This window comes from Ailuropoda melanoleuca, chromosome 9 (genome assembly GCF_002007445.2).
Source record: "Ailuropoda melanoleuca isolate Jingjing chromosome 9, ASM200744v2, whole genome shotgun sequence".
Classification (NCBI taxonomy): domain Eukaryota; kingdom Metazoa; phylum Chordata; class Mammalia; order Carnivora; family Ursidae; genus Ailuropoda; species Ailuropoda melanoleuca.
The window spans coordinates 87,438,324-87,464,031 of NC_048226.1; the positions used below are offsets into that span (position 1 = coordinate 87,438,324).

The 25,708-nt window shown below is 36.3% G+C and overlaps 1 protein-coding gene across 1 annotated transcript in view; it reads right to left on the reverse strand.

The window, feature by feature from the left end:
• Positions 1-2,722: 2,722 nt before the first annotated feature.
• Positions 2,723-25,708, reverse strand: part of ATAD2 (ATPase family AAA domain containing 2) — a 70,591-nt gene continuing 47,605 nt past the window's right edge. The window contains exons 14-28 of the mRNA XM_034668584.1: positions 23,738-23,897; positions 22,106-22,196; positions 21,194-21,508; positions 20,240-20,372; positions 19,709-19,895; positions 18,877-19,062; positions 13,654-13,789; positions 12,455-12,651; positions 11,725-11,884; positions 9,135-9,257; positions 8,867-9,010; positions 6,965-7,360; positions 5,056-5,189; positions 3,693-3,821; positions 2,723-2,892 (exon numbers count right to left, since the gene is read on the reverse strand). Of these exons, the coding sequence (XP_034524475.1) occupies positions 2,848-2,892; positions 3,693-3,821; positions 5,056-5,189; positions 6,965-7,360; positions 8,867-9,010; positions 9,135-9,257; positions 11,725-11,884; positions 12,455-12,651; positions 13,654-13,789; positions 18,877-19,062; positions 19,709-19,895; positions 20,240-20,372; positions 21,194-21,508; positions 22,106-22,196; positions 23,738-23,897 (2,536 nt within the window). The 3' untranslated portion in view covers positions 2,723-2,847. The remainder of the gene's footprint in view (positions 2,893-3,692; positions 3,822-5,055; positions 5,190-6,964; positions 7,361-8,866; positions 9,011-9,134; positions 9,258-11,724; positions 11,885-12,454; positions 12,652-13,653; positions 13,790-18,876; positions 19,063-19,708; positions 19,896-20,239; positions 20,373-21,193; positions 21,509-22,105; positions 22,197-23,737; positions 23,898-25,708) is intronic.

The window sequence follows — 25,708 nt, forward strand, 5'->3', positions numbered from 1 at the left end:
AACATTCCTATTACTGAATTATCTTTTGGTTGTTGAGCTTTAATAGTCCTTTGAGATGATAGTATTTATAGAAGAGGGTTTTTCATTTTGTTGAAGTCTTATGTATCTAATTTTCCTTTTGTTGCTAGCGGTTTTTGCCACATTTACTAAATCATTGCCAAATTCAAGGTCAGAAAGATTTGTCCCTGGGGTGCCTGGGTGTCTCAGTCGTTAAGCGTCTGCCTTCCGCTCAGGGTGTGATCCCAGGGTCTGCTGGGAGCCTGCTTTTTCCTCTCTTACTCCCCCTGCTTGTGTTCCATCTCTCGCTGGCTATCTCTCTCTCTGTCAAATAAATAAAATCTTAAAAAAAAAAAAAGATTTGTCCTTATTTTCTAAGAATTTTATAGTTTTAGCTCTTAAATTTAGGTCTTTGATCCATTTGTGTTAATTTTTGTATATGGTGTGAGGCAGAGGTCCAACCTTAAACAATCTTGAAAAAGAAGAGAAAGTTGGAAGACTCATACTTCCCAATTCTAAAAGTCACACAAAATTATATCAATAAAACAGTGTGGTATTGGCATAGAGGATGGATATAAGATCAATAGACTAAACGGTCCAGAAATAAATCCATTAATCTATGGTCAATTGATTTTTAAAAATATGTCCAAGACCATTCAATGGGAAAAGAATAGTCTCTTCAACAAATGGTGTGCTCGGAAAGCTGGATATCCACATGTGAAAGAATGAAGTTGGACCTCTGCCTCACACCATATACAAAATCTTTCTGACCTTGAATTTGGCAATGATTCCTTAAGGGTCCCCTGCAACTGATTATGAATTTAGGACTGACTTTCCCATTTCTGCAAAAAAAGCCATTGGGATTTTGATAGGTATTACACTGAATCTGAATATTGCCATTGTGACAACATTAAGTCGTCTAATACATAAATACAGCACGTCTTTTCATTTATTTGGGTCTTAATAATTTCTTTCAGCAACATTTTATACTATCAGTATATAAGCCTTGTACTTCCTTGGTTAAATTTACTCTAAGATGTTTTAATTATCTTAAACGCTATTGTAAATGGAATCGCTCTCTTAAATTTCTTTTTGGATTGTTCAAGTCAATACAATTGACTTTTATGCTGATCTTATATCCTACCACTTTGTTGAATTTATTAGTTCTAATAGATATTTTGTGAATTCTTTAGGATTTTGTACATAGAAAATCATGCCATTGGTGAATAGCTTTATCATCCTTTCCAATTTGGATGCCTTTTAATTTTTTTTCTTGCCTTACTTACTATGGAACGATTGCACTTCTAAGAAAAAAATGATAAACATTCTAGGCTTGCAATTTCAGCATGATTTACATAGGAAAGGTATACATATTACTTCCCATGTCTGTAGACAGTACATGATGAAAAGGACGGGAAGCACACTCATCTTAGTAGCTAATGAACATATACCGTATCAACATTCCAGTGTCAACAGCATTTTAAACTATGCACAGTAATAAAACAGATTTTGTACTTGTTTTGCACTGGATTATCTTTAGGATATTTTAAAATAATGAAGAAATAAATAGAAACAAGTTTGAGAAGCAATTTTCACCTTTAAAATTTATTACAGAAGCTATATATACAAAATGAAATCCTAGTTACTAAAGATGTATCTGGAGTTACAATAAGCTTCAATAAAAATGAGTATGTGTGTATACATAAGTGGAGAAATACACACCACTTTAAATTTTTTCAGTGACTGGCATTGCTTTATGCATTATATAAGAGGATATCTATTAATTAAGATATCTAAATTACTGGGTTTTTTATAAGCCTTAAAAACAATATCCAGATAAATCAACAACAAAAGGCAACTCAACTCTGAAACTGTTTTAGTATCTAGAATCTCTCATATGAGATCATTATCTCCTATTCCCCCTGAAGGAAGTTTTCCAACTATTTTACAAACTAATATTAGAATGTCTCTGTAAAATAACAAAACAAGAGAATATGCATGGCAGTGAATGATTTTATTGCTTTAAGAAAGAAATGTATTTTTGGTATCATTAACACAAAATTTATAATATTTATATTTATATAATTGTATATAAAAGCTATCTATAGAATATAACCTAAACACAAATTTAGAAAGATATAGTTTTCAAATATAAAACCTTTGTGCTATTAAAAAGATATTTAACAAAGTAGTTATTAATACATTTGCTGTATGTATAATCATAACAATAAACAAAAAATATTTAAAATCTTTATTAACCCAAATTAGAATTATAAAAATGTTTATCTAAATTTTGACATTCAAGTACAAAAGTTGTTCAGGGGCCTTCCTACAAATGACTTGAACGCTGGGTTTTAAGTAAATGGGGAGAAAAAGCTAAAGGCAAATGGGAGACGGGCATTGAAAAAAAGAACAAAAGGATGGCAAAGACACAAAGACACGATGCTTAAGTAAGTTTCTAGTCTGATACAAGAAAATATTTTTAGGAAGGAAAAACCTTAAAAGTGCTTAAAACAAAAAAAATGTCAATATCACTAATTACTCTTAAGTGCCATAAAACCTTAGTTATCCAAATAACTTTTATTAAGAGTTGGCCATACTTCAACTACCGATACACTACAGAATTACTATTACTACAGTGCCTTGTACAATCAAACTTCCAATATTTATCAGTTATCTCTGTAACTTATCTTACACATGTACATAAATACCAGGAAAGCTTAAATATTTTTATTTACTATTTTAATCTTTTCCTTAAAGACGCAGGATTTTATCTTGCATCAGTTATACGGACATGACAAAGGTGAATTAAATAGCAACAGAATACAAAGAATATTCGATACCATGACATCATGATCTGGAACAACTGAAGTTTTGTACTTCTTGCTCCATTTTCTAGATAAAGGGTAAAAAGGAAAAACAGTAACTTTCAGTATGAAAAAAGTTAAAGAAACATTACTCTATCGCTATTTTTTTACATCAACAACGTCAAGAATATTAACTCATGCATCTATCTGAGAGTGAAAACAGGAATTTAGTTCAGTATTTATGATTATCACATAAACTGATATCACCAATGGGATTTCATTTAAATCCCTTTGAAGTAAGTCTGAGATGCATTCATCTTAAGTTCAAATATAATCAAGGCACTAGTGTATTTCTAGATACTAATATTTTGTGTTTTATAGGTACTAATATTACACACCTATCATACTATGTAGGGACCACAGTATACTTAGTAGGTATACTAATTATTATGTATATTATATACTAGTAGGTATATTAGTAGGTACCTACTAATAGATACATTGTACTATAGATACATAGTAAATAGATATATTATAGATATATTGTACTATATTGCTATAGGTATATTATACTATATTATCATCTAATATCTATTTTTAAAAATTAGTACTAATGCCCACTATAAAGATTAAGTAGACACACAGGTCTATCTTAAATCCATCTTGAAAAAGAGCTACATATCTTCATTAATACACACACAAAATAGAGATTTTTCACATCTACTGATTATGGTTCCAATGCTTATTGAAGAAACACAAACTAGTGAAGTGCTAGATTTCAAAAAGTACAGAACTTAGTAGTATCTAGAAATAATCCATAGTCCATATATTAAAAATGGTCTTTAAAGATTCTTATAATCTTTCAATTTCTTATATAGATTAGTTTACCTGAATAAGTGTTGTTTTGTCATAGTCCATGCGATGCTGATAAATACACTGGCTGATTACTGCATATAAATTTTCCAACTGAAAAATATTGTATTCTTGACTTTTTTTAACAACAGTCTTCAAAAGATTCTAAGAGAAAACATGAATGTTTACATATGTGAGACAATTCCATGAGACAAGATATTTTAATTTTGAAGATTTGGGGAATTTTTAGCATATAAACCAGAGAGAGGGCAGACCAATTATTTGATGAGACATGGTGACCTCTGAAAGTGGCTCTGATACTTAGCAGTAGCTAACTTAACCATCGTTCTATGATCCTGGTCTCTGCCCTGGTAACTCCCAACCTAAAAACTATGGCTGAGGAGCCGGCCAATTTCAGTTTTAGCCATAAATCTCTATAGACAAATTAAAATATAATCTCAAACTAGATTAATAAGAAAAAAAGCAACATCTTTGCAGGGCATTTTATGGCAATGCAAGTACATTATAGTGTGAAACAAAAGAGATGGTACGTAAATGATGAACCACAACTCACTACTTCAGTTCTTTTTTTTTAAGATTTATCTATTTTAGAGAAAGAGAGAGCGACAGAGAGAGAAGAAGTAAGTGAGGGGCACAAGGGGATGGTGAGTCTTAAGCAGATTCCCCACTGAGCGAGGAGCCCAATGTGGGGCTTGATGTGGAGCTTGATCTCACGACCCTGAGATCATGTCCTGAGCCGAAACTGAGAGTGGGACACTTAACGGACTGTGCCACCCAGGCGTCCCTGTACTTTTTCTTATAAAAAGGGTTTTCCATCTGCTCAGTGTTTAATGGCTGAAATTGATTTGCTAGATTTCTGAGATTCTTTAAGTCTGGCCATACAACGATATGCCATTATCCCTCAGTTATCCCTCAGTTATGGCTGAGTGAAAACCAACTAAAATGGTCACTGGTGATGGTCAAAAAACAATGTATATGGGCACCTGGGTGGCTCAGTTGGTTGAGCACCTGACTCCTGGTTTCGGCTCAGGTCAGGATCTCATGGATTGTGAGATTGAGCCCCATGACGGGGAGTCTGCTAGAGATCCTCTCCCTCTCCCTACCCCCATGCTTACCCTCTGTCTCTAAATAAATAAACAAATCTTAAAAAAACAAAACAAAAACAACGTATTGGATCAATAATGCAGACAAATGTGTTAAAAACCAGAAAATCAACACAGTATCCATCTCCAAACATTGCTTTTATGAAAGTTATTCTATACCAAGTTCATCCTTTTATAAAAGATCATTATTTATTGCATGTCAAATTGACACAATGTATTGGTGGGTTCTGTTACTAATCTGCACAACAAAAGCATTATGATTTCAATTTACATACTTTCAATCGTTCATGGTCCACAACAAGCGAGGGTGTAGGCTGGGAAAGAATTGCCAAAGCCTTTTCAACACTGATGAGCTGCTGTTGCTGCACCTGGGAACGTCTAGCTCGAGTCATTCGCAGAACACACATTTCTAGAATGAAAAGTTAAATAACTATTATATGGTTCATAGACATTATGTTTAAAACAAACATTAGGCAGATTAAATAGCAGGACATATTTACTAAAACACAAACACCAACTCTGGTTTACTGGCTCTAAGATTAAGGTGCTGCCACTACCCTCAAAAAAAAAAAAAGAGAGAGAGAGAGAGAAGTACTTCTCAAATGGAGTTATTCCAAAAGATCCTCAGCAGGACCCTTTGCACAAGATCATTTTAGCAGGAGTCCTAGATGTAAAAGCTGGAAGGGATCTCAGTAATCTACGTGTTGCAAACTACCACCCATAGGCCCAATCTGCCCTACTGGTATAGCCTTACCAGAACACAACCATGCACATTTTACATATGTATGTCAATACGGCTTTTCTAACAGGGTTGAGTAGTTGGGACAGAGATTGTACCTCTAAATATTTACTGTCTGTCCCTTTACAGAAAAAGTTTGCCTGTCTGTGATCTAGAATAATCTATGCACTGATAGATAAGAAAAATGAGGCCAAGAGAGGTGAAAGGACTTTTCTAAGGTCAATGTACCTAATTGTTGTAAGAGCCAGAACAAGAACCCAAATCTGCTGATATTTAAACAAGTACCTGTCCCCCCATTAGTGTCCTTTAAAAAAAGAGAATGATAAAAGAAAAATAAAACAATTCTGAACCCAAACAAAACATATTACATTATATAGCCAGAGGATTAACATTTAAAATATCCACATTAAAAAGGTTATATCCTAGTCTATTCTGCTATGATTACTCAAACACATTAGAACTCATTTCAAGGAAGTCCTTGAAAAAGATTTGCCTACAGCCTATAAGCCACTGAAATAAAACCAGACTCAACAACGTCAATACTTGTTTTTGATAGATTTTTAACTGTTACCCCTCTTTTTGCTTTATAAGACTAAATGTTTGACTTTTCCAAAACCCAAACAAATCTACTAAAGATCCAAGAAGATCCAGATAGAAGCCAATTCTAAATGAAAAACTTTGGTGGAAGGATCATTAGAATAAATATAAATAATCTTGGACTTTAACCTGTAATAGAATAGAGCAATGATGGGGGTGAGTAACATTTGTTCTATATCAGTCAGCCAGAATTACAGAAAACTGCTGATTTTGCTTAAAAAGAAGAGGGCATCCTGCCAGTTTTCGAAAACTGTATAGCCAAGCACTTTGCTACATGCTTTAGATGGATCATTTTATTCAAGTTTCAAAATATTTCATTACCTGACCACTATCTACCCTAATCTTGCAGAAGAGAAAACTGAGACTGACTGGTCAAGACCTTGCCCAAGGTCACAAGTTATTAAGTAGAGGACTAGGCCTCAAATCCAGGCCTATTGGATGCCACACTGTGCTTTTAACAACAGTGATTTATAAGCTCAGCAGTTATTAAGTAAAGAAATTGCTATTTTTCCTAATTAACACCTGCATTCTGAAAGACAAGGAAAAGGAACAAATTGAGATGGTAATTAGTCATTTAAAAACTTTGAGTGAGACTTTTTTTTAAAGGTTTATTTATTTATTAAAGAGAGAGAGAGAGCGAGCAGGAGGGGCAGAGGGAGAGAAAAAGATAATCCCAAGCAGACTCTGAGCTGAGTGCAGAGCCCAACGTGGGGCTCCATCCCATGACCCTGAGATTGCGACCTGGGCCGAAACCAAGAGTCGGATACCCAACGAACTGTGCCACCCAGGTACCCCAAAACATCTTTTAAAATTAAAATTAGTAAGCTGCTTAACTGAGACAGACTTACCTTTTGCTTCATTTTCATCAGAAATATCTATTATCTGAGAGCCAGAAGCAACTCCATTGCAAACAACTTTATCTTTCCTCACTTCTGTGCATGCTGTGGTCTTCCCAGATTCTTCAAATTCATTCTCAATACCACAAATACTTGAATTATTATTCCCCAATTCTATTCTGCTCTCAGAAGCATTTTGGTGTTTCTCATTTTCTTCCACTGAGGACTCTCCTGTGTTTCCAGTCTCATTGTGGTCTGCACTTGTATCTTGATTTTCCTCTGTGTCACTCTCAATTTTGTCATCTGTGATATTCTGGCTCTCATCTTTCACCTGTGAAATCCTCCTTCGTTTTGTTATGGTGCCTAAGTACCACTTTGACTTTTTGCGGATTTTTCTCTTCAACTGAGCTTCAAAGAATTTAAAGAAAATGATAAAAGAACATTTGACAATTTTCTAAAATCTAAGTAAGTGGGGGAAAATACCTCCTGAGATACAAGACGGTAGAGAGTTTGAGAAACTGTAGTTTTTTATGGTTGGAACACAGAAACAAGGGTAGAGAGTACTGTGAGAAGAAGGTAGAAAGTGGGCAATAACATGTCATTCTAAGGAGTTTGGATTTTATCTTGAAAAATTTTAAGGAGGGCAATGATATGAACTGTCTGATGACTCTATTACAACAATCGCTGTGGCAGGAGTATAAGGAATGAACTGGAGGAACGGCAAGACTAAAAATAGCCCACACTCACTGAGTGCTTACCACGTAGTGGGGACTCTTGAGTTCTTTGTTGTGTGTACTGACCCCCTGAAATTTCACTCTCACCTGATCAGGTTTGCTTCCATTATCAACATTGTTTTACAGATGAAGAAAACTAAGCTATACAGAGATGAAACATTCTGCCTGGACCAGATACATAATAACTACACTGTAATATTCTGTGTGCGAGATTCATCCATACTGTTGCATATGCTTGAATTTTAGTCATTCTCACTGTTGTATAATAATCCCTATTTTCCCATTCTAGTGTTGATGGGCATTTGGGTTGCTCCCAGTTGTGTACTATAAATACTGGTTCTTGTACATGTCTTTCAGCAAACATAATGTAGGCAATCCTGCCGGGTATATAGCTAGGGATGGACTGTTCTAAAGAAGAAATTTTCCATGGCCTCAGTTTCCATATATATATTTGCTCAAAGGTGATTTGACCAAGAGCACCTGATAGTAGAGGTCTCTTGCTCGTTTGCCTTTCTCTTCCTCCCTTTCCCAGCTGCCACCTCCCTTTTTTTTTTTTTACAAAAGAAGGGCTTACTCTACCTATCTCAAATCACTTACCCCAGGATGGACAGACATGCAATACAATAAGGTAGTGTTCCAACCCCAACAACACACACACACACACACACACACAGAATTTTAAAAATTCTGTTTAAAAGCATATGAGATCTAACAAGGCACTCAGGAATTATGACACCAGAATCTGGGAAAACAAATGAATAACTGAGAGTCTAAGATGCTGAGGAGAGTTGGGATATTCATAGGGCTTAAAGAACAAAAACTGGAATTAAGAGCCTGCCAAGGAAGGGAGGCCTTGGGAAAACCCATGGGGCTCTGCGTTAGTACCCTCTGGAGTTATACCCTAAAAATAAGGAGGAATAAGAAATAGACTAGAATTTATAGAAATGAAAATCAATTTTCTATCAGTCAATCCACAGTTAGATGAAGGTGAACTGGGACTGCAAGTGGTATATCATTATAAACCTGGATTTATTTCAAGAAAGCAAAGTTGCTTTAACATTAATAAAATCAAGGTAATTTACCACATGGATATAAATACAGGAAACTAAGGAAAAAGTAAATGGCATCAGTAGAAAGTACAGGCTAGTTTCATAAGAAAAAGTTACCCAAGGGCACTTACCAGGAGTACTGCAAGCCATAGGAGTACTGGTTGTCTTGAGTTTTTCATTCTGCTCTGGATCTGATCTTTTATCACCAGCAGAGGTGGAATTTTGCTTTGGCATCACATGATAGTAAGATGGGGCATACTTGGAGGAGCTACAACCTTATAAATAGACATGGGATATCAAGTCAATGTCCAGATTTCAAAATTACGTGAAGGGTTAATCAGCAGGACTTAATACACTACATCAGAAGCATCTTTTTCTGATGCCAAATCATTTTCCTACCTCTCTTCTTTCTAGATTCCTGAATTTCTTCACAAAGCTGCTCAAAGTCCTCATCAAGTTCTTCTTTAATTATTGCATAGGCAGTATCTCTTAAAGCACAGGCTCTATGCCTAATAAGACGATCTGAGAAATGAATAAAGAATTCAATTTTAGGGGCGCCTGGGTGGCTTAGTCATTACATGTCTGCCTTCAGCTCAGGTCATGATCCCAGCGAGCCCTGCATCGGGCTCCCTGCTTAGCGGGAAGCCTGCTTCTCCCTCTCCCACTCCCCCTGCTGGTGTTCCCTCTCTCACTGTGCCTCTCTCTGTCCAATAAATAAATAAAATCTTTAAAAAAAGAATTCAATTTAAAAATCTTTCCTTTTAATTATTTACAAAAAATAAACTCAACATGTTGGGTTAAGATTATAGTTATTAAAATTCCTTTTTTACTTTTACCATGAATAGTAAATGTTACCGGAATTGTATTATTCTGTTTTTTTCTGTTAATCTAATGTTCTGGACATCTGATTCAATACGGCAGACTAAACCCAAACAATATTGCTCTGTCCTATCTAGCTCCCCTTGAAATCTCAGGGGAAAAAAAAAAATCAATCAACAGCAAGACTATACAACAACAAAAACAGAAAGGAAGGCTATCAGTGTCATTACTGAGGCAGAAATGTAAAAGAATTTTACAAGATAGAAAGGATGTTATTGCATTGACAGAGAAACTAAGCAGACAGTTAAATAGCAACCTTACCCAGGAAATACTGGAAAAGCTCCTATACTCAGAGTCCAAGCACCATAAACTAGAATATGCTTTGAGACAGAGGGCCGGTAATAAGCGAACTGTCTTGAACTGGATCAGTTCCCTCACAGGGTGGCAGGATGCAATATCACACCCAGGTTAGAGTTGGCAGCAGTAGCTAGAAATCAGAAGAACTCTTCAGGGGATTTCTAACACGGCATTTGGGCCCAGAGAAAGGCACAGACAAAAGTCGAAGAAGCCTAGGTTCCCCAAGTGTGGGAGCATCCGTATCACCTGGAAACTTGTCAGAAAGGTAAATTCCCACAACCGACCCTACATCTACAGAATCAGAAACCACGTGATGGGGCCCTGCAAGCTACCTCTTAACAAGCCCTTTAGGAGATGATGATTGCCTGCGAGAGGCACACCACTGGTCTAAAGTCATTTTTGATTGTCACCACGGACAGGAGACGTAGCAGCAGCATGCCTGCAATTATACAGAAAAAGCCCTCAGCCTCCAGGGTAAATGTTTCCTTCTTTTTACAATTAAGGGATATTCTCAGGTTGGTAGCCTGCTCCCCAGCGTTAAACTACAGAACCCTGAACTATAGGGAAAAGACTAAGGGAGGTGAGGGCAGATGACTGGGAGCAAAAGAACAGTGAGCTTTTCAATTGTTGAAGAAACTCTTAGTAGGTTCCTATGCTCATCGAATTTATAAACACTACCAACTAGAAGACAGCCAATGTACTGGGGGAGAGAGTTAACACAGCAAAAAGGACTATTAAAAAAAAATTATCTACTGAGAGAGTTAAGGACATTATCCATAAAACAGAAGTAGGAAGCTAGGAAAAAATATTTTTGGATACGAATAAGTTTATATCAAATATATAGACAGTTGAATATATCATTATATATATGAACAAATACATCATTAAAAAATCCCCTACTTTATAAATTTTATTTTTTTTAATAGATTACATAGGTGAGGACAGAATAGGTATATGTATAGAAAAGGTCTAAAAAGATATCCCCAAACTTAACAGTGCCCATCTTTGGAGAGAGGAAATGGGGGACTTAGTTTTCATTTTTATTGAAGCATAGTTGACTTACAATATTATATTAGTTTCAAGCGTACAACACAGTGATTCGACATTTATATACATTATGAAGTGATCGCCATAATAAATCTAGAGGACTTAGCTTTTAAAATGTTATTAGCAAGTTGGGACACCAGGGTGGCTTAGTCAAGTGTCCAACTTGGTTTTGGCTCAGGTCATGATCTCAGGGTCCTGGGATGGAGCCCCATGTCAGGCTCCATACTCCGTGCAAAGTCTACCTGAGACTTTCCCTCTGCCCATCTCCCTGCTCTCTAAAATAAATCTTAAAAAAATATTATTTGCAACTATTCTACTATATTACTTTTGTAATAAAAATCGCAGTGGTCTTAACTAAGAAAATTCTTTCAAACCTTTTTTATTACAGAGTGTTTATTTTCCACTTGGAGAAAGAGCACTGTTCACAAAGGAAAGAAGCTAAGCTGTTATGCAATTTTGTGTCTCATTAGAGGATACACCACGGAACTGTAAATACAGGTATTCTGGGGTCAAAGAAACCTGCATTCAAATTCTGCCTCTGCCACTACCTGGCAGTATGACCCTGAATAAGTTTTTTAACCCCTCTAATTTCATTTTCCTCAACTGTGAAATGAGAATAAGGCTGTGAGTATTAAATGGCATTGTGAATGTAAAATGTTTATAATATATTACCTGACATAAAGTCAACCCTCACTAAATGTTAGCAGTCTCTATTCCACCACCCCCTCCCCCCTCCGGGGAGGAAAAAAAAAACACCAATGCTCACCTCCAGGATCTCTATCTGGATTGTATTCTAAAGCATTACTACAGATTAGATCAATATCACTCAAATAGTCTTTCACAGTCAGATACTTGTGGAGATCAATTTTACTGATTACAGATGAAAGGTCCATTGGTTGCTTTATCACAGTGACATAATCAGGAACCTAAAATTCAAGCAAATGACCAAATCACTAAATTAACTCGGAACATAAAAAACATTTGAATCCAGTTGCTCTGCCAGGCAATATAGGGCAGAGAAAATAAATACAAAAGAAATAACAATAATGTATTAATATGAAAACTTTGACTCTATTTAAAGCTGGTTTTGTTTTGTATTTACTCCTGCTCTTGAGCATCTGTATCTCCAGTAATATCTTATACTCCTTCCCTTATCCAAATGTAACCCATCCTTCAATGTCAACTTAAGACTTCACACTTCACTCTCTAGCTCACTCTAAACTGTGTAGGTCACGATAATAGTATGTAGCATTAAGTCAATCTTAAATCATATCTAGAATGTTTGGGTTGGCAGACAAAGTTAAATGGCTACTCTTTGGAGGAAAGGAAAATATGTTACATAGCTCTTAAGTCTCCATGTGCTTAGGACACTACTCGGTATATTCTACATAAAGAAAATAAGCTCAGAGTGTAGACAGGGAACCACATAAACAATTCAAATATTCTCTAATTCATTATAGTTTAGGACACATTCGAGCCAAAGATTAAATCAATACCTCATCAGGGTCAACAGGTTTAGTAAATACTCTGAATCGCTTGTCTATAGCAAGCCTATGTGTAACATTTCTCAAGAAAATCCTCAGTTCTCTAAATGTGTCTTCTTCTTGTTCTTCTAGTCGTTTCACTTCTTCTACCGTCAGCGGTCTTGGCTCAGGTGGTGGCGCTACAGGGAGTACCTCCAAGGCCTGCAAAACTTCACATGAATGGAAGATTTTAGTTACTACTCTCCCATCATAGCAAGGGTGACAAATGACTCAGTGGCCAGGCTTTCAGGGGTTATCCTCCTTACACCTGCCGGGAATTAGAGGATTTGAAATACTCAAGTGCTATCATAATCTCTATCCCTAGCTCCCCTCAAGGAACAGTTGGTAATTTGTAATTTTTAATGTTAGTTCCTAAGTCATTACCTGTGTTCCATTTTAAGATCATTTAAGAGGCTATTAAAACTTTCAAAATGCATTATTTCCAACTCAAGAATATTTTATTGAAAAAAGCTTTTTATTAGTTAATTTTTGAACTAATAAAAAATTGTGGTATGTTTCAAATGTAATAAGTTTAATTTTGTTTAAACAGATATGCACTGAGTAATCAGGATAAAAAAAGGAGTATGAGAGTGCTGCCCCAATAAACTGGCAATCTATTACGGGAGTAAGGGACAATTAGCACATCATTGTAATGTCATAGTAGTAGTATGAAAAAAGTACCGTGGGTCATAATGGTAGAAAACTAATTTTGCCTAGATATGTTAAGGAGGAAAAAATGAGTTATAGTAGAAGGACAAGTGGTTTCTTAGGCAGAGATAGGCAATGAGGACAGAAGCATTACTGACAGAGAGCAAGCATGAGTGAAATTATGCAAAGACAGGAATATGTTGCATGTAGTGTAGACAGAGTGTTTTACAGGAAAGAGGTGGGGGAAGGGGAGGGAACAAAAGTGACAAAAATGGGCTTGGGAAGACAGGTTAGAGCTTTACTATGAATTCCAGCTAAAATTCTCCATGGACTGGGACTACACTAAGAAAGGCCTTCTATGCTTTAAGATCTTTAGTCTACTTTAATGGGAAGCATAGAGACTTGTAAGCAAACCTAATGACTGAGGTTTTGAGTTTGTGTTATTAGAAGATGACGATGCCATTAATATTTTATTCCCACTTTCTTGAAATTATTATACGTTAAACTTTGATAGAGAAACTAACCTGCTTTCTTTTTGGATAAAGGAGATTTAGCAGCTTGCTTTAGAATTAAATCTTCAAAAAATTTTGTTCGTTCTTCTTTACCAGGTAACTGGACATTGAAAATTTCTCCATAATCACGGATAAATAATTCTTGCACCTTAAAAAAGAAAATACATGCATTATATATGTGTATACGCAACACTACGTATATATCATTCAATGTAACAGGTTATTACACACATATTTTTAATGTAATAGATATTTTTAAAGCACAGATCTTTTATGTATGCTGGAGTTATATATAAATCACATATGCAACAGATTAGGAACTAAAAAATATGGGATCTTCTTTAAAACTCAGGACTCTAAAGTATAATTCATGTGGTAACTGACATGGCAGTATTTGATTCCAAGGGTTTTTTTGAGATCAGTTAATTCACTTTCACAACCCAAAGTGAGACAGGATAAGAATAAAGGATCGGGGCACCTGGCTGGCTCAGTTGGTAGAGCATGCAACTCTTGATCTCGGGGTTGTGAGTTTGAGTCTCATACCTTGGGTGTAGAAATTACTTAAAAAATGAAATCTTTAAAAAGAAATTTAAAAAATATTAATAAAGGCTAGAAAATAACAAGTGCTGGTGACGATGTAGAGAAATTAGAACCCCTGCACTGGAAGGAATGCTAAAATGGCGCAGCAGCTGTGGAAAACACAGAATTACCATGTAATCTAGTATACAGATTTGAAGAGCCAAAAACAAAACAAAACAAAACAAAAAAACCCAAAACAAACCCCCAAACAAAACCAAAACAACCTACCACTCAACACGTACTTGTATACCAATGATCTTAGCAGGATTACTCATTGTAGGCAAGAGGTAGAGACAATCCAAATGTTCATCACAAATGAATGGATAAAAATGTGATAAATACATAAAACAGAATTCAACCTTAAAAAGGAGTGAAATTCTAATGCATGCTACAACATGGATGAACTCTGAAAACATGCCAAGTGAAATAAGCCAGTCACTAAAGGACAAATACATTAAGAATCCACTTACACAAGGTATGTAAAATAGGTAAATTCACAGAGACAGAAATTTATTATAACAGGTGACTAGGGGTTAGAGAAAGGAGGGAATGGGGAGTTAATTGTTTAATGGGTACAAAGTTTCTGTTTGGGATGACGAAAAATTTCTGGTAACAGATAGTGGTGATGGCTGCACAACATTGTGAATGTACTCAATGCAACAGACTTGATGTCACTGAATTGTACACTTAAAAATGGTTAAAATGGTAAATTTTATGTTATGCATATTTTACTGCCAAAAGAACGGCAAAAGAGATCCCAAAAGGATGTTACTAAACAACTTCTTGACCTTTTCCCATTTACATACCTTGTATAAGGCCCATTAAAATAGGTGTTAGACTTGAACTGATTGCCTCTATTTTGGCTTTTTTTCCTCCCTTTTCAAATCTCTGTTCTTTTTATCATATACCGTAAGAATTCCTGGTCTTATGTTCCATCTCACTCATTCACTCTTCAACTGTGTCTGCTCCTTTTCAAAAGCCCCATGGAGGTTTTTTTTTGGGGGGGGGGTTGTTATTTCATGTATAGTATCTCCAATTGGTTCTTTTCTACAAGAAGTTATTTCATGTATAATATCTCCAGTGGGTCTTCCCGATATTGGCAGCCACAGTCACTGCTCTGACACAGTAGTCTTTGGGCCCACCCTCACTGCTCTAGCTAAGGATGCACAACTCTGCTGATTGCTGCTTGGCATGGCCAGAAGTGAAGAAGGCCAATTAACTCAAAGTTGTCCAAGAGCTCTTTCAATTCCTTTCTAGCACCAACTCAGAGCTAGAAACTAAAGCAGTCCTCTCATGCACATGGTTTAAACTGTGGTTACCCTCATCAATCTAATCCCCATTCCTTTGTCTTCCATGGATTCATGAAAGTTTCTAATCTATTCATGACATTCTTTCTCATTTTTTCCATACTGCTGAATTGTTAAGTGCTCATGCATATAGGTACTCTGACTGCAGTTCTGATATGGACAAACTAATGTAGCTAAAAATGGTACACACACTGTTCTCATTTATTATATAGAACCAATGCTACTTAGACAGTGTCGCTGAACCATTAAAAGGCTCAAAGTGGACTTGCTTATTTGTATCAATACAAATTTGATTATTCATTTTTTAAAATAAACAATTCCTGTTCCTGTGCCCACTCCTCCCTACCATGCAGTGTGGCACTGGGATACTTTACCCAATTTACAATTATATGCTCAGGAAATATAACCCTAAGAAGACAGAGAAGCTATTCTTTAAAAAAAGATCTTTGAGTACATAATTCTCATATTCTTGATAAAGTTATCTTACATTAAACCAACTAATTTTTCAACCTCCCTACATCCATACAAAGAATGTTCAGCTAAGGGCTCCTGGGTAGCTCAGTCGGTTAAGTGTCTGACTCTTGATTTCGGCTCAAGTCATGATCTCCTGGTTGTGAGACTGAGCCTGTGTCGGGCTCCATGGGCTCCATGCTGGGGGTGGAGCCTGCTTAAGATTCTTTCTTTCCCAGGGCGCCTGGGTGGTGCAGGCATTAAGCGTCTGCCTTCGGCTCAGGGCGTGATCCCCGCGTTATGGGATCGAGCCCCATGTCAGGCTCCTCCACTATGAACCTGCTTCTTCCTCTCCCTCTCCCACTTCCCCTGCTTGTGTTCCCTCTCTCGCTGGCTATCTCTATCTCTGTCAAATAAATAAATAAAATCTTTAAAAAAAAAAAAAAAGCTCAGCTAGTTTGTCTTGTTATCAAGAGTATAAACTTCCCTTTGTTTCAATCTTCAAAATGATTGACGGAGTTTTAACTGATACAATAAGCCCAGTGGTATAATGTAGCTACTAAACAGTAATTCTTCTTTACTCTGTTAGCCAGAACACTTTTAGAGTACTTAATTTATTCCTGGTATAGCTTTTCAAAAGGAATATAAAGACATTCAGGACAGTGACTACAATTTTGAAGAAACTAAAAATACGTGTTGTGTGGCAGAACCTATCATCAAGCCCATGTCCTCTCCTTCTTGGGCACACTTATCTGTCACACTTCTTAGTCTCCCTTGCTGTTAGGTACAGACAAAGAGAACGGGAGAGGAAATGATATACATCTTTCAGATCTGGCACATGAATGGGCCACTCCTTTCAGTGAGGTGGAATGAAAACAAGCTGGAAAACCACGTGATGACAACGAGAAAGCTCTCTCAGCCCAGGTGTCTGGAATGACTACATGGGGGAGGACAGACCTGAATGTAGTCGCCTGCATAGTAAAGTGAGCAAGAAATCAACTTCTGTTGTATTAATAACCTTAAGGAATATACTATATCATAGAAGAAATGTTTATTGTGAAGAAGCTTGGGTCAGAGTGGGGAGATACAAATAAACGTAACAAGAATATTCAAATATACAAAGAGCTGTCATGATGAAAACAGATTCGACAGGTTCTATGTAACACCCGGGAAACAGAGATTAAGGAAGCTTTCAAAAGAAGCTGATTTTTTAGGAGTCAGAGCTAACAAACTGAACAATGAAGAAAGTGTTTCAACAAAGCTGAAATATCCACATACAGAAGCTAATATAAAGGAAGAGTCCAGAACTAGATTAACCAAACTAGAAGACTTTGAGTCTATAACATGTACATAATGCTTATTTTCCAGCTTTTTCAACTTTCAATTGAATAATTCACAATCAATTATTAAAACAAAGCCATCAGGGACATCATCTTGTCCTCTGATAGCTTGATCTCATTTCCTTCATTCTGTTCTTCACTCACTGTGCTCTGACCACCCTGGTCTTGCTGTTTTTTCCAACACACCAAACACACTTTTGCTTCAGGGTCTTTGCACTGGCTTTTCTTCTGCCAGGAACCTTTGTCCCTCGGATACCCAAATGGGTTACTCACTGTCTTACTTTTTCCGGTCTTTCCTCAAAAGTCATCTTCTTAGTGAGGCCTTACCTAAGACTATTTAACACTGTGACCCTATCACACTCTTTTGGTATTGCTTAGCTAAATTTTTCTCCATAGGAATAGGTTAATATTACTTATTTTATTTATTTTTCTCTCCCCCCAATTAAAATGTAAGCCCTAGGAAGATAAGAAATTTTTGACTATATTTTTCAGTGCTATATTCCCAGTATCTACAACTATTCCTGACAAAGAATAAATACTCAATAAATATTTCTTTAATAAAATATTTGAATTTATCTTCCTATTCACATTCTTAAAGAAATGCAAACCAATCTTGTCAAAGGTATGGAAAAACTTATTCACACACTGAAGCCTAGAATATGCTTATTATGTACTCTGAGACTTGAAAGGTGGGGGAAAAAAGTCTTACTTCATGTACTTCATATTCTGCTAGGAGAGAGAAAGGCAAAATTATTTAATGGCAGGCAGTGATAAAAATAAAGAAGAGTAAGGAATAGAAAAGAGTGATGATGGGCAAAGGAGCTGAGCACTATAATTGAGAAACTGATCAGGGAAGGTCTCTCTGAGGTGATACTTGGGCAGAGACCTGAGAACAATAAAGGATCATGCCAGGCATGGAGTATTCTTCTAGAGTATTCCAGGCAGAAAAATAATGAAACTTCTGTCACTGGTAGTTGTCTAAATGGACACAAACTTGAAAGACAGTAATTTAGTGCCATCAAAAATTTTAAATGTGCATACTCTTTGACTAAGCTACAGTTATTACACTTTTAGGAATGGATGCTAGAAAAATACGCACAGTAATGCTCATATAAAATAAAACCCAAGGATGCTCACTGTAATAGTTCAACAGAAAAAAACGAAAAAACCACCAAAATATCTATGAACAAGAATCTGGATAAATTTTGGTACATCAAAACAAAGGAAAAAGCCATGCTGCTTTTAAAAGGAATGAGATTGTGTCTTGAAAAATACATTATATATAGATACGTATATAAAACAAATTGTAGAATATGCAACATGTAACTACTATTTTTGTAAGAGAAAAAAAATTTATAACGTAGCCCTACTTTACACATACACATATATACATACCATCCTGCCCAACAAGTCTATATACCAGATAGTTAACATGACATTTCTGATAAGAAAACTTTTTCCATATCCTATTATTCACCTCTGTAGCACTTGAAATTTTTAAAATAAATTCTTAATAAGTCTCTTTTTAGAGTACAGTGATTTTTTCCCCCTCAAATTACCTCTTCTGGCAGAGCAGAATGGGGTTTGTCAGAAGTTGCAAGTAGTAAAACTGGAGCAAATGAAGGAATATTCTGTAACAATGTAGTAAATGTGGCTTTGAGTGTTGGTCCAACTATTTCCCACCACAAATGGATATGAGGAACATACACTATACTTGGTGCTGTTCTCTTAGCTTCACGAATCATCTAGTAGAGAGGAGAAAAAATTATATTTAGCTACAGAGTCCGCACATTAGTAATGCTCACTTTATTAGTCTGGAACTTTTAACTTCCTAGAATTATCATATAAAACCCTCAAGTTTTTAAAATGCTTCCCCCAGTCTCACAATATTATTTTTAAATGTTTTGTAAAAGTCTCATTTTTAGGAAAACATGGTTGTTTCAAGCAATTAGAAAGAAAACAGCTTAATCAATATAGAAGACTTATGTTAAATATAAAACTTCTATATTTGAAAAATTTTAACATGAACATAGCAAAAACAGAAGCAGAAAATCTGAGTACACACCACATAGCAGTTACTGTTCTAAGTACTTAATTCTCACACCAGCCACACAAAGTAAGTACTATTATTAACCTCCATTTTGCACATGAGGAAAACAAGGTAGAGATCTAACAACTTCCCTAAGGTCACACAGATATTAAATGGTGGGAATGTGATTTAAATCCATACTCTTTAATGACTAGGCAATTACATATAGTTCTATTTCATAACCCTGGAGGTAGAAATCAGAACAAGAAAACATAGTTCAACAAGGATAAGGCAATTCTAGATTGTGCCTCTGTAAGACTGTGTTCTCTTACAGCTTACTTGTCTGGGCAACAATGAATTACCTGGGCACACGTTTCTTCAGGAGATGTAGCACTGACTCCAAAAAGAACAGGAATGTCTAATGTATATACTGCAAATTTTTCCAAAGCATGGATGACAGCTGGTGCCAAATGAGAACCTTGCCCAAAGCCTGGTTCGCCCACTATCAATATTCTTGGTCGAAAAGACATAGGTTGATAACATGCGTTTCTGAAAGAAATTAGCTGTATTTTAGAAAAAGCAAAAATTTAAATTTTCCTCCCAAACTACCCATTTTCAACTCTCTTAAGGTAAAAATTTTGACTATGTGGCTGGTCAATCCATAACAGCACGGCTCACATGGTTTTTGGAGAATATCAACCTGCACAGATTTTAGGAATACTTTATACAGTGGAATTTCTACTACACTGACAACTGTAATGATAAAAATATGTGATATTTTAACTTAAAAAAAGGATCAGTTAGCATCTTTTATCTTTTCAAGCACCATCTTTTAGTTTTAGGGAATTTACAGACCAAAAAATTATATATATTCATTTGCAGGGGAAATATACCTATTCAAATGAAGAAAATTAAAATTTTCTTTTGCCTTATTAAAGGATTTTTGAGAAAGCCCATTCTCATATACAGATGGAACATCATCATCACTGTATGCCAAGTCACTTTCTAGCAGAGGACATGAAATATCTATAAAACAAAAAAATTGTACATTAGTAACTTTTCTGGATTGCAAAGCAAATGTTTACATAATGCTTTAGTTAGCAAATCAACGTACATGATATATACAATAAAATTTTTTTTTTTTAAAGATTTTATTTATTTATTTGACAGAGATAGAGACAGCCAGTGAGAGAGGGAACACAAGCAGAGGGAGTGGGAGAGGAAGAAGCAGGCTCATAGCAGAGGAGCCCGATGCGGGGCTCGATCCCATAACGCCGGGATCACGCCCTGAGCCGAAGGCAGACGCCTAACCACTGTGCCACCCAGGCGCCCCATACAATAAAATTTTTTAAGAATCAAAAATATCTGTGTAGACATGAATAACAACTAAATATAAAAATGTTATCTCAAACTTAAAACAGATTTAATTGAGGGCAATCTGTGAAGTAAATTTCCTTCAAATATCCAGGCAAAGCATGACTAAATTCCTTTCAAGAGGCTCTTTTTATTATTCTTATTTTTCAAAGGATGTATTTACTTATTTTGAGAGAGAGAGAAAAAGAGCATGTGTGGGAGCAGGGGGTAGGCGCAGAGGGAGAGGGAGAGAGAAACTCAAGCAGATTCCATGCTAAGTGTGCTGAGTGTGCAGAGCCCGACACAGGGCTTGATCTCAAGACCCACCACAAGGTCACGACATAAGCGGCAACCAAGAGTCAGACACTCAAACGACCGCGTCACCCAGGCGCCCTGAAGAGGCTCTTTTCTGAAGAAACATTTCTGGGATGTATAGAACAGTTAGTTTTACTGACTGTGAAAACTAACTTTAAGTGGCCAATCAAGTTGCATACCTGAGTCTAATGCTTTATTTGTTCTGATTTCTGCATGTGGAAATACTCTCTGCAGGGCTTCTAAGATCTTGTGAACGGTGCTTTGCAGGAGTGGCTTCACAACAGTGGACAAGGCCTGCCCAGGTGATGCCACAGCTCTTTGGGCAGCTGGTATCATCTTTTGCATAGCTACCTCAAAATCCTTAGCTGAGATGTTAATTGAAGAGAGATCCAACTGCAGTTTCTCACTAGTAGTATAGATTTGTGGGTAGCGTCGACGCAGAGCACATAAAGCAGCCTCAGAGCATATCGACTTAATATCTGCACCACAGTATCCTAACCAAGGCAACCAAAAAAATTTTTAAATGTAAATCATCACCCTATTAGCATGACCATGGTTAAAAGAAAATTAAAGTAGTATTAACCATCAACAAATCTATCAACTTGCAAGTGAAATGTACAAACACTAAGTATAGCACAGCAGTCAAGAACAAGAGTTTTAAAATCAGACAGACTAGGTTCAAATTCGTTTATCATTTACTGCATGTATGATCTCTGGAGAATTATTTATGCTCTCTCAGCCATTTCTACATCTGTAAAATAGGGATAACGCTACCTACTTCACAGGACTGATGTGAGAATTTCTTGAAATAATATATGTAAAATGCTTAATGGAATGACTAGAAAAATGTGAACAGCAAAAGATGGCTATTATTATTACTGTCTAACTTTGCTTTCAAATTCTCCAACAGACAATTCATCAAATATCTCTATTTAATATCCAGGATTTTGTAAGAAGAAAAACATGCCACAAATAAGAGATTAGAAACAAATATAACCTGTATTTCTTTAAACATAGCCTTGCAAGACTACAACTTATTCCATCTCTGAAATGCATGCATTTTATCTTTTAATGCCTAAAGCAATGTTTACCAACACAGTTTTCTGCTAGTTCTTCTAGAAATATGTCCAGTGGTTTAGGATTCCAATCCCTTGTGTGAATCTTCAGAATTTCTTTTCGAGCCTACAAATAAGAACAATTTAACTTTCTTAATTATAAGATGCTATTCAGATTTGAATAATTCCAATTTAAAATAATTTTACCTAAAATCATAAAATCAATACCTATTCTATTAAAAAATATGAAACACTAAAAATGAAAAGAAAAAGATGTATTTGTAAGCATTTAAGAAGTTTATGTTAGGGGCGCCTGGGTGGCACAGCGGTTAAGCGTCTGCCTTCGGCTCAGGGCGTGATCCCAGCGTTCTGGGATCAAGCCCCACATCAGGCTCCTCTGTTATGAGCCTGCTTCTTCCTCTCCCACTCCCCCTGCTTGTGCTCCCTCTCTCGCTGGCTGTCTCTATCTCTGTCAAATAAATAAATAAAATCTAAAAAAAAAAAGTTTATGTTAAAGAAGATTTGCATTTATAGTGCTCAAGTTCTAGTCACCATAAATGTGTATGAGAGAAATTAAATAATGATGGGACTACTGTTCATTCTGGTATGTATTAAAAATTGTGTTTTTTAAAATATTTATTTATTTATTCCAGAGAGAGAGCATCAGTGGGGAGTGGGGGAGAGGGAGAGAAGCTGACTCCCTGCTAAGCACAGAGCCTGATCTCCTGACCCTGAGATCAAGGCTATGAGCTGAAATCGAGTTGGATACTTAACCACCTGGGCCACCCAGGCACCCCAAGAATTGTTTTTAAGAGTACTGACAGCTCTACTCATATTTTCCTGCTGCTTCTCAAAAGATTAAGTGGCTTTAAAATAACTGGGTAGGATTATATGGTAGTATCCATGAAAAAGCCAATGCTAATATATTGACTAAGGATTGACTATTCATTAGGCCACATGTTCTGAAGCAAATAAAGTCATATGGTAACAACCAAAGGCTATGCTCAAATTGAGAGTTTTTTTTTAAAGATTGATTGATTGATTTGAGAGAGAGAGAGCACATGAGCGGGTGAAGGGGCGGAGGGAAAGGGGAAGAGAGAATCTCAAGCAGACTCTGCACTGAGCATGGAGTCTGTTGCAGGGCTCGATCTCACGACCCTGATATCATGATCTGAGCCGAAAGCAAGAGTTGGATGCTTAACTGACTGAGCCACCCAGGCGCCCCTCAAATTGAGTAAATTTTAAGAGTATTTTTGGGGAAGGCATTATTTTATTAAAAAAATAAAATAAATCCAAGTTCTTTTTTCTTTTTTTAAAGATTTTATTTATTTGTTTGACAGAGAGAGAGAGAGAGACAGCCAGCGAGAGAGGGAACACAAGCTCCCAGTAGAGGAGCCTGATGCGGGGCTTGATCCCAGAACGCCGGGATCATGTCCTGAGCCGAAGGCAGACGCTTAACAACCGAACTACCCAGGTGCCCCAAAGTTCTTCTCTTTAAATAAAATAATGCCTCCCTAAAAATACATACACATATATTTGGATGTTAACCTCATATGACCTTTGCTTTAGAACATACAAAACTCAATCTTCAAATTTTCACTGTGCCAAGATCTGTCCATGATATGGGCAACATATTCTGTCAAAATCTTAATGATGTTAAAATCCTACATCTTTGTCAGGTAGGCTGAAGAGGAATTCTCTGTCAAAGCGACCAGGCCTTCGCAAAGCAGGATCAATAGAATCCAGTCTATTGGTAGCACCAATGACCACAATTTCTCCTCTGCTGTCCAATCCATCCATAAGAGCTAGCAGAGTGGAAACAATGGAACTAAATGTAAAAATAAGAGAGAAGAGATTAAACATATGATGCTAAATATATTATTTCTTTTTTTGTTAAGATTTAATAGATTAAACATGTGAACAAATTTTCTCAGAGCATGCCATTACTTTCAACAGATGTACAAACTGTAAAATAACATACTAAATGGCATATAGAGATTAAAATCAATGAAAAACATAAATGGCCTCTAGAATGCCACAAATGGATCCTGGAAGACATTTCTTGAAGCATAACTTCACAAAGGAACTTGAGGATTCCCCAAAAAGGATACAATACAAAAAAAAAACAAAACAAAAAACAAAAAACCAGACAAACTGTATCTAAAAAATGCTCCAATGTGTACACATTATCAAAGAACCGTCAAATAAAATAGAATATACATAAAGCATAAAAAATAGAACTTTAATCACATTTTAATTATGGATAGAGAATAAAACAATCTTCATCACCCACTTTCCTTTTTTTTTTTTTTTAAAGCTTGTTTATTTATCTCTACACCCAACATGGAGCTCGAACTCATGACCCCAAAATCAAGTGTCATGTGCTCTTCCAACAGAGCCAGCCAGGCACCCCTTCATCACCCACTTTCAACAAGTATCAGTGTCCTTTTTTCTGACTTAATCCAATAGTTTTTTGAGAAAGAAAACCCCAAAAACTTCACACAGATCATTTAATCCATACACAATTCATATTAAAAACTTAATATTTCTGAGATAAGGACTTTGCAAAACTCCACAGTACTAGGACACCAATGGAAATGACAATAATCCCTTAGTATCACCTAACACTTAATTTTCCTGATTGTTTCAGAATATCTTTTCACATTTGATTTTTTTAAGCCAAGACCCACACACTGCACTTGGTCACATGTCCCTCAAATCCTTAACAGTTCCCATTGATTCTTCCTTTCTTTTTATTCTTTCCCGCCATTTATTTGTTGAAGAAACTGGGTCATTTGCTTTGTACAATTTTCTTGCCACATTCTGGATTGGGCTGTTTGCTTCCTGATAGGGTCATTTAATCTGTCCTCTATCTTTCATGTTTCCTATGAACTGGCAGTTAGTTCTAGAAGCTTAACAGATGCCGGCTGAACTACTTGGGATAGCATATATCATAGGAACAAACCATATACTTGCTACTGTATAAGCAGGAGGCACATAATGCCAGTTTTTCCTTTAAGATTAGGGGATTGGGTTTAGGTGCGGTATTATCAGCTTACTAAGTTCATCATAAACTTCACTATCAACCTTTTTACCTAACTGTTTTTGCAGATGCAGATAATTATTGCTTAGATCGGGGTTTCTCAATTTTGGCACAATTAACATTTGGGTCAGATAACTCTTCGTTGTAAACAGCTGTCCACTGTACTGCAGGATGTTTAACAACGCCTGTGGTCCTTCCAGTAGTGTACCACCCACCTCCTCCAATTTGTGACAATCAAAAATGTCTCCAGACATTTGTCCCATGTGGGAGGGGGAGGGTCAAAATCCACCCCCAGCTAAAACCACAGGTCTAGATCCACTATTTGCGAAATGATGATTTTCTATTTCAATAATTTTCCTTCCATTTATAAACTATGCTTTTCCTATAAAGGACAATGTTACTCTATAAATTATTAAATTACTCTGAATCATGGCCTAAATCATTGTTACAGGACAGGAAAAAGAAATGCTTGATCCAGGGGTGCCTGGGTGGTATAGCGGTTGGGCATCTGCCTTCGGCTCAGGGCATGATCCTGGCGTTGTGGGATCGAGCCCCACATCAGGCTCTTCCTCTATGAGCCTGCTTCTTCCTCTCCC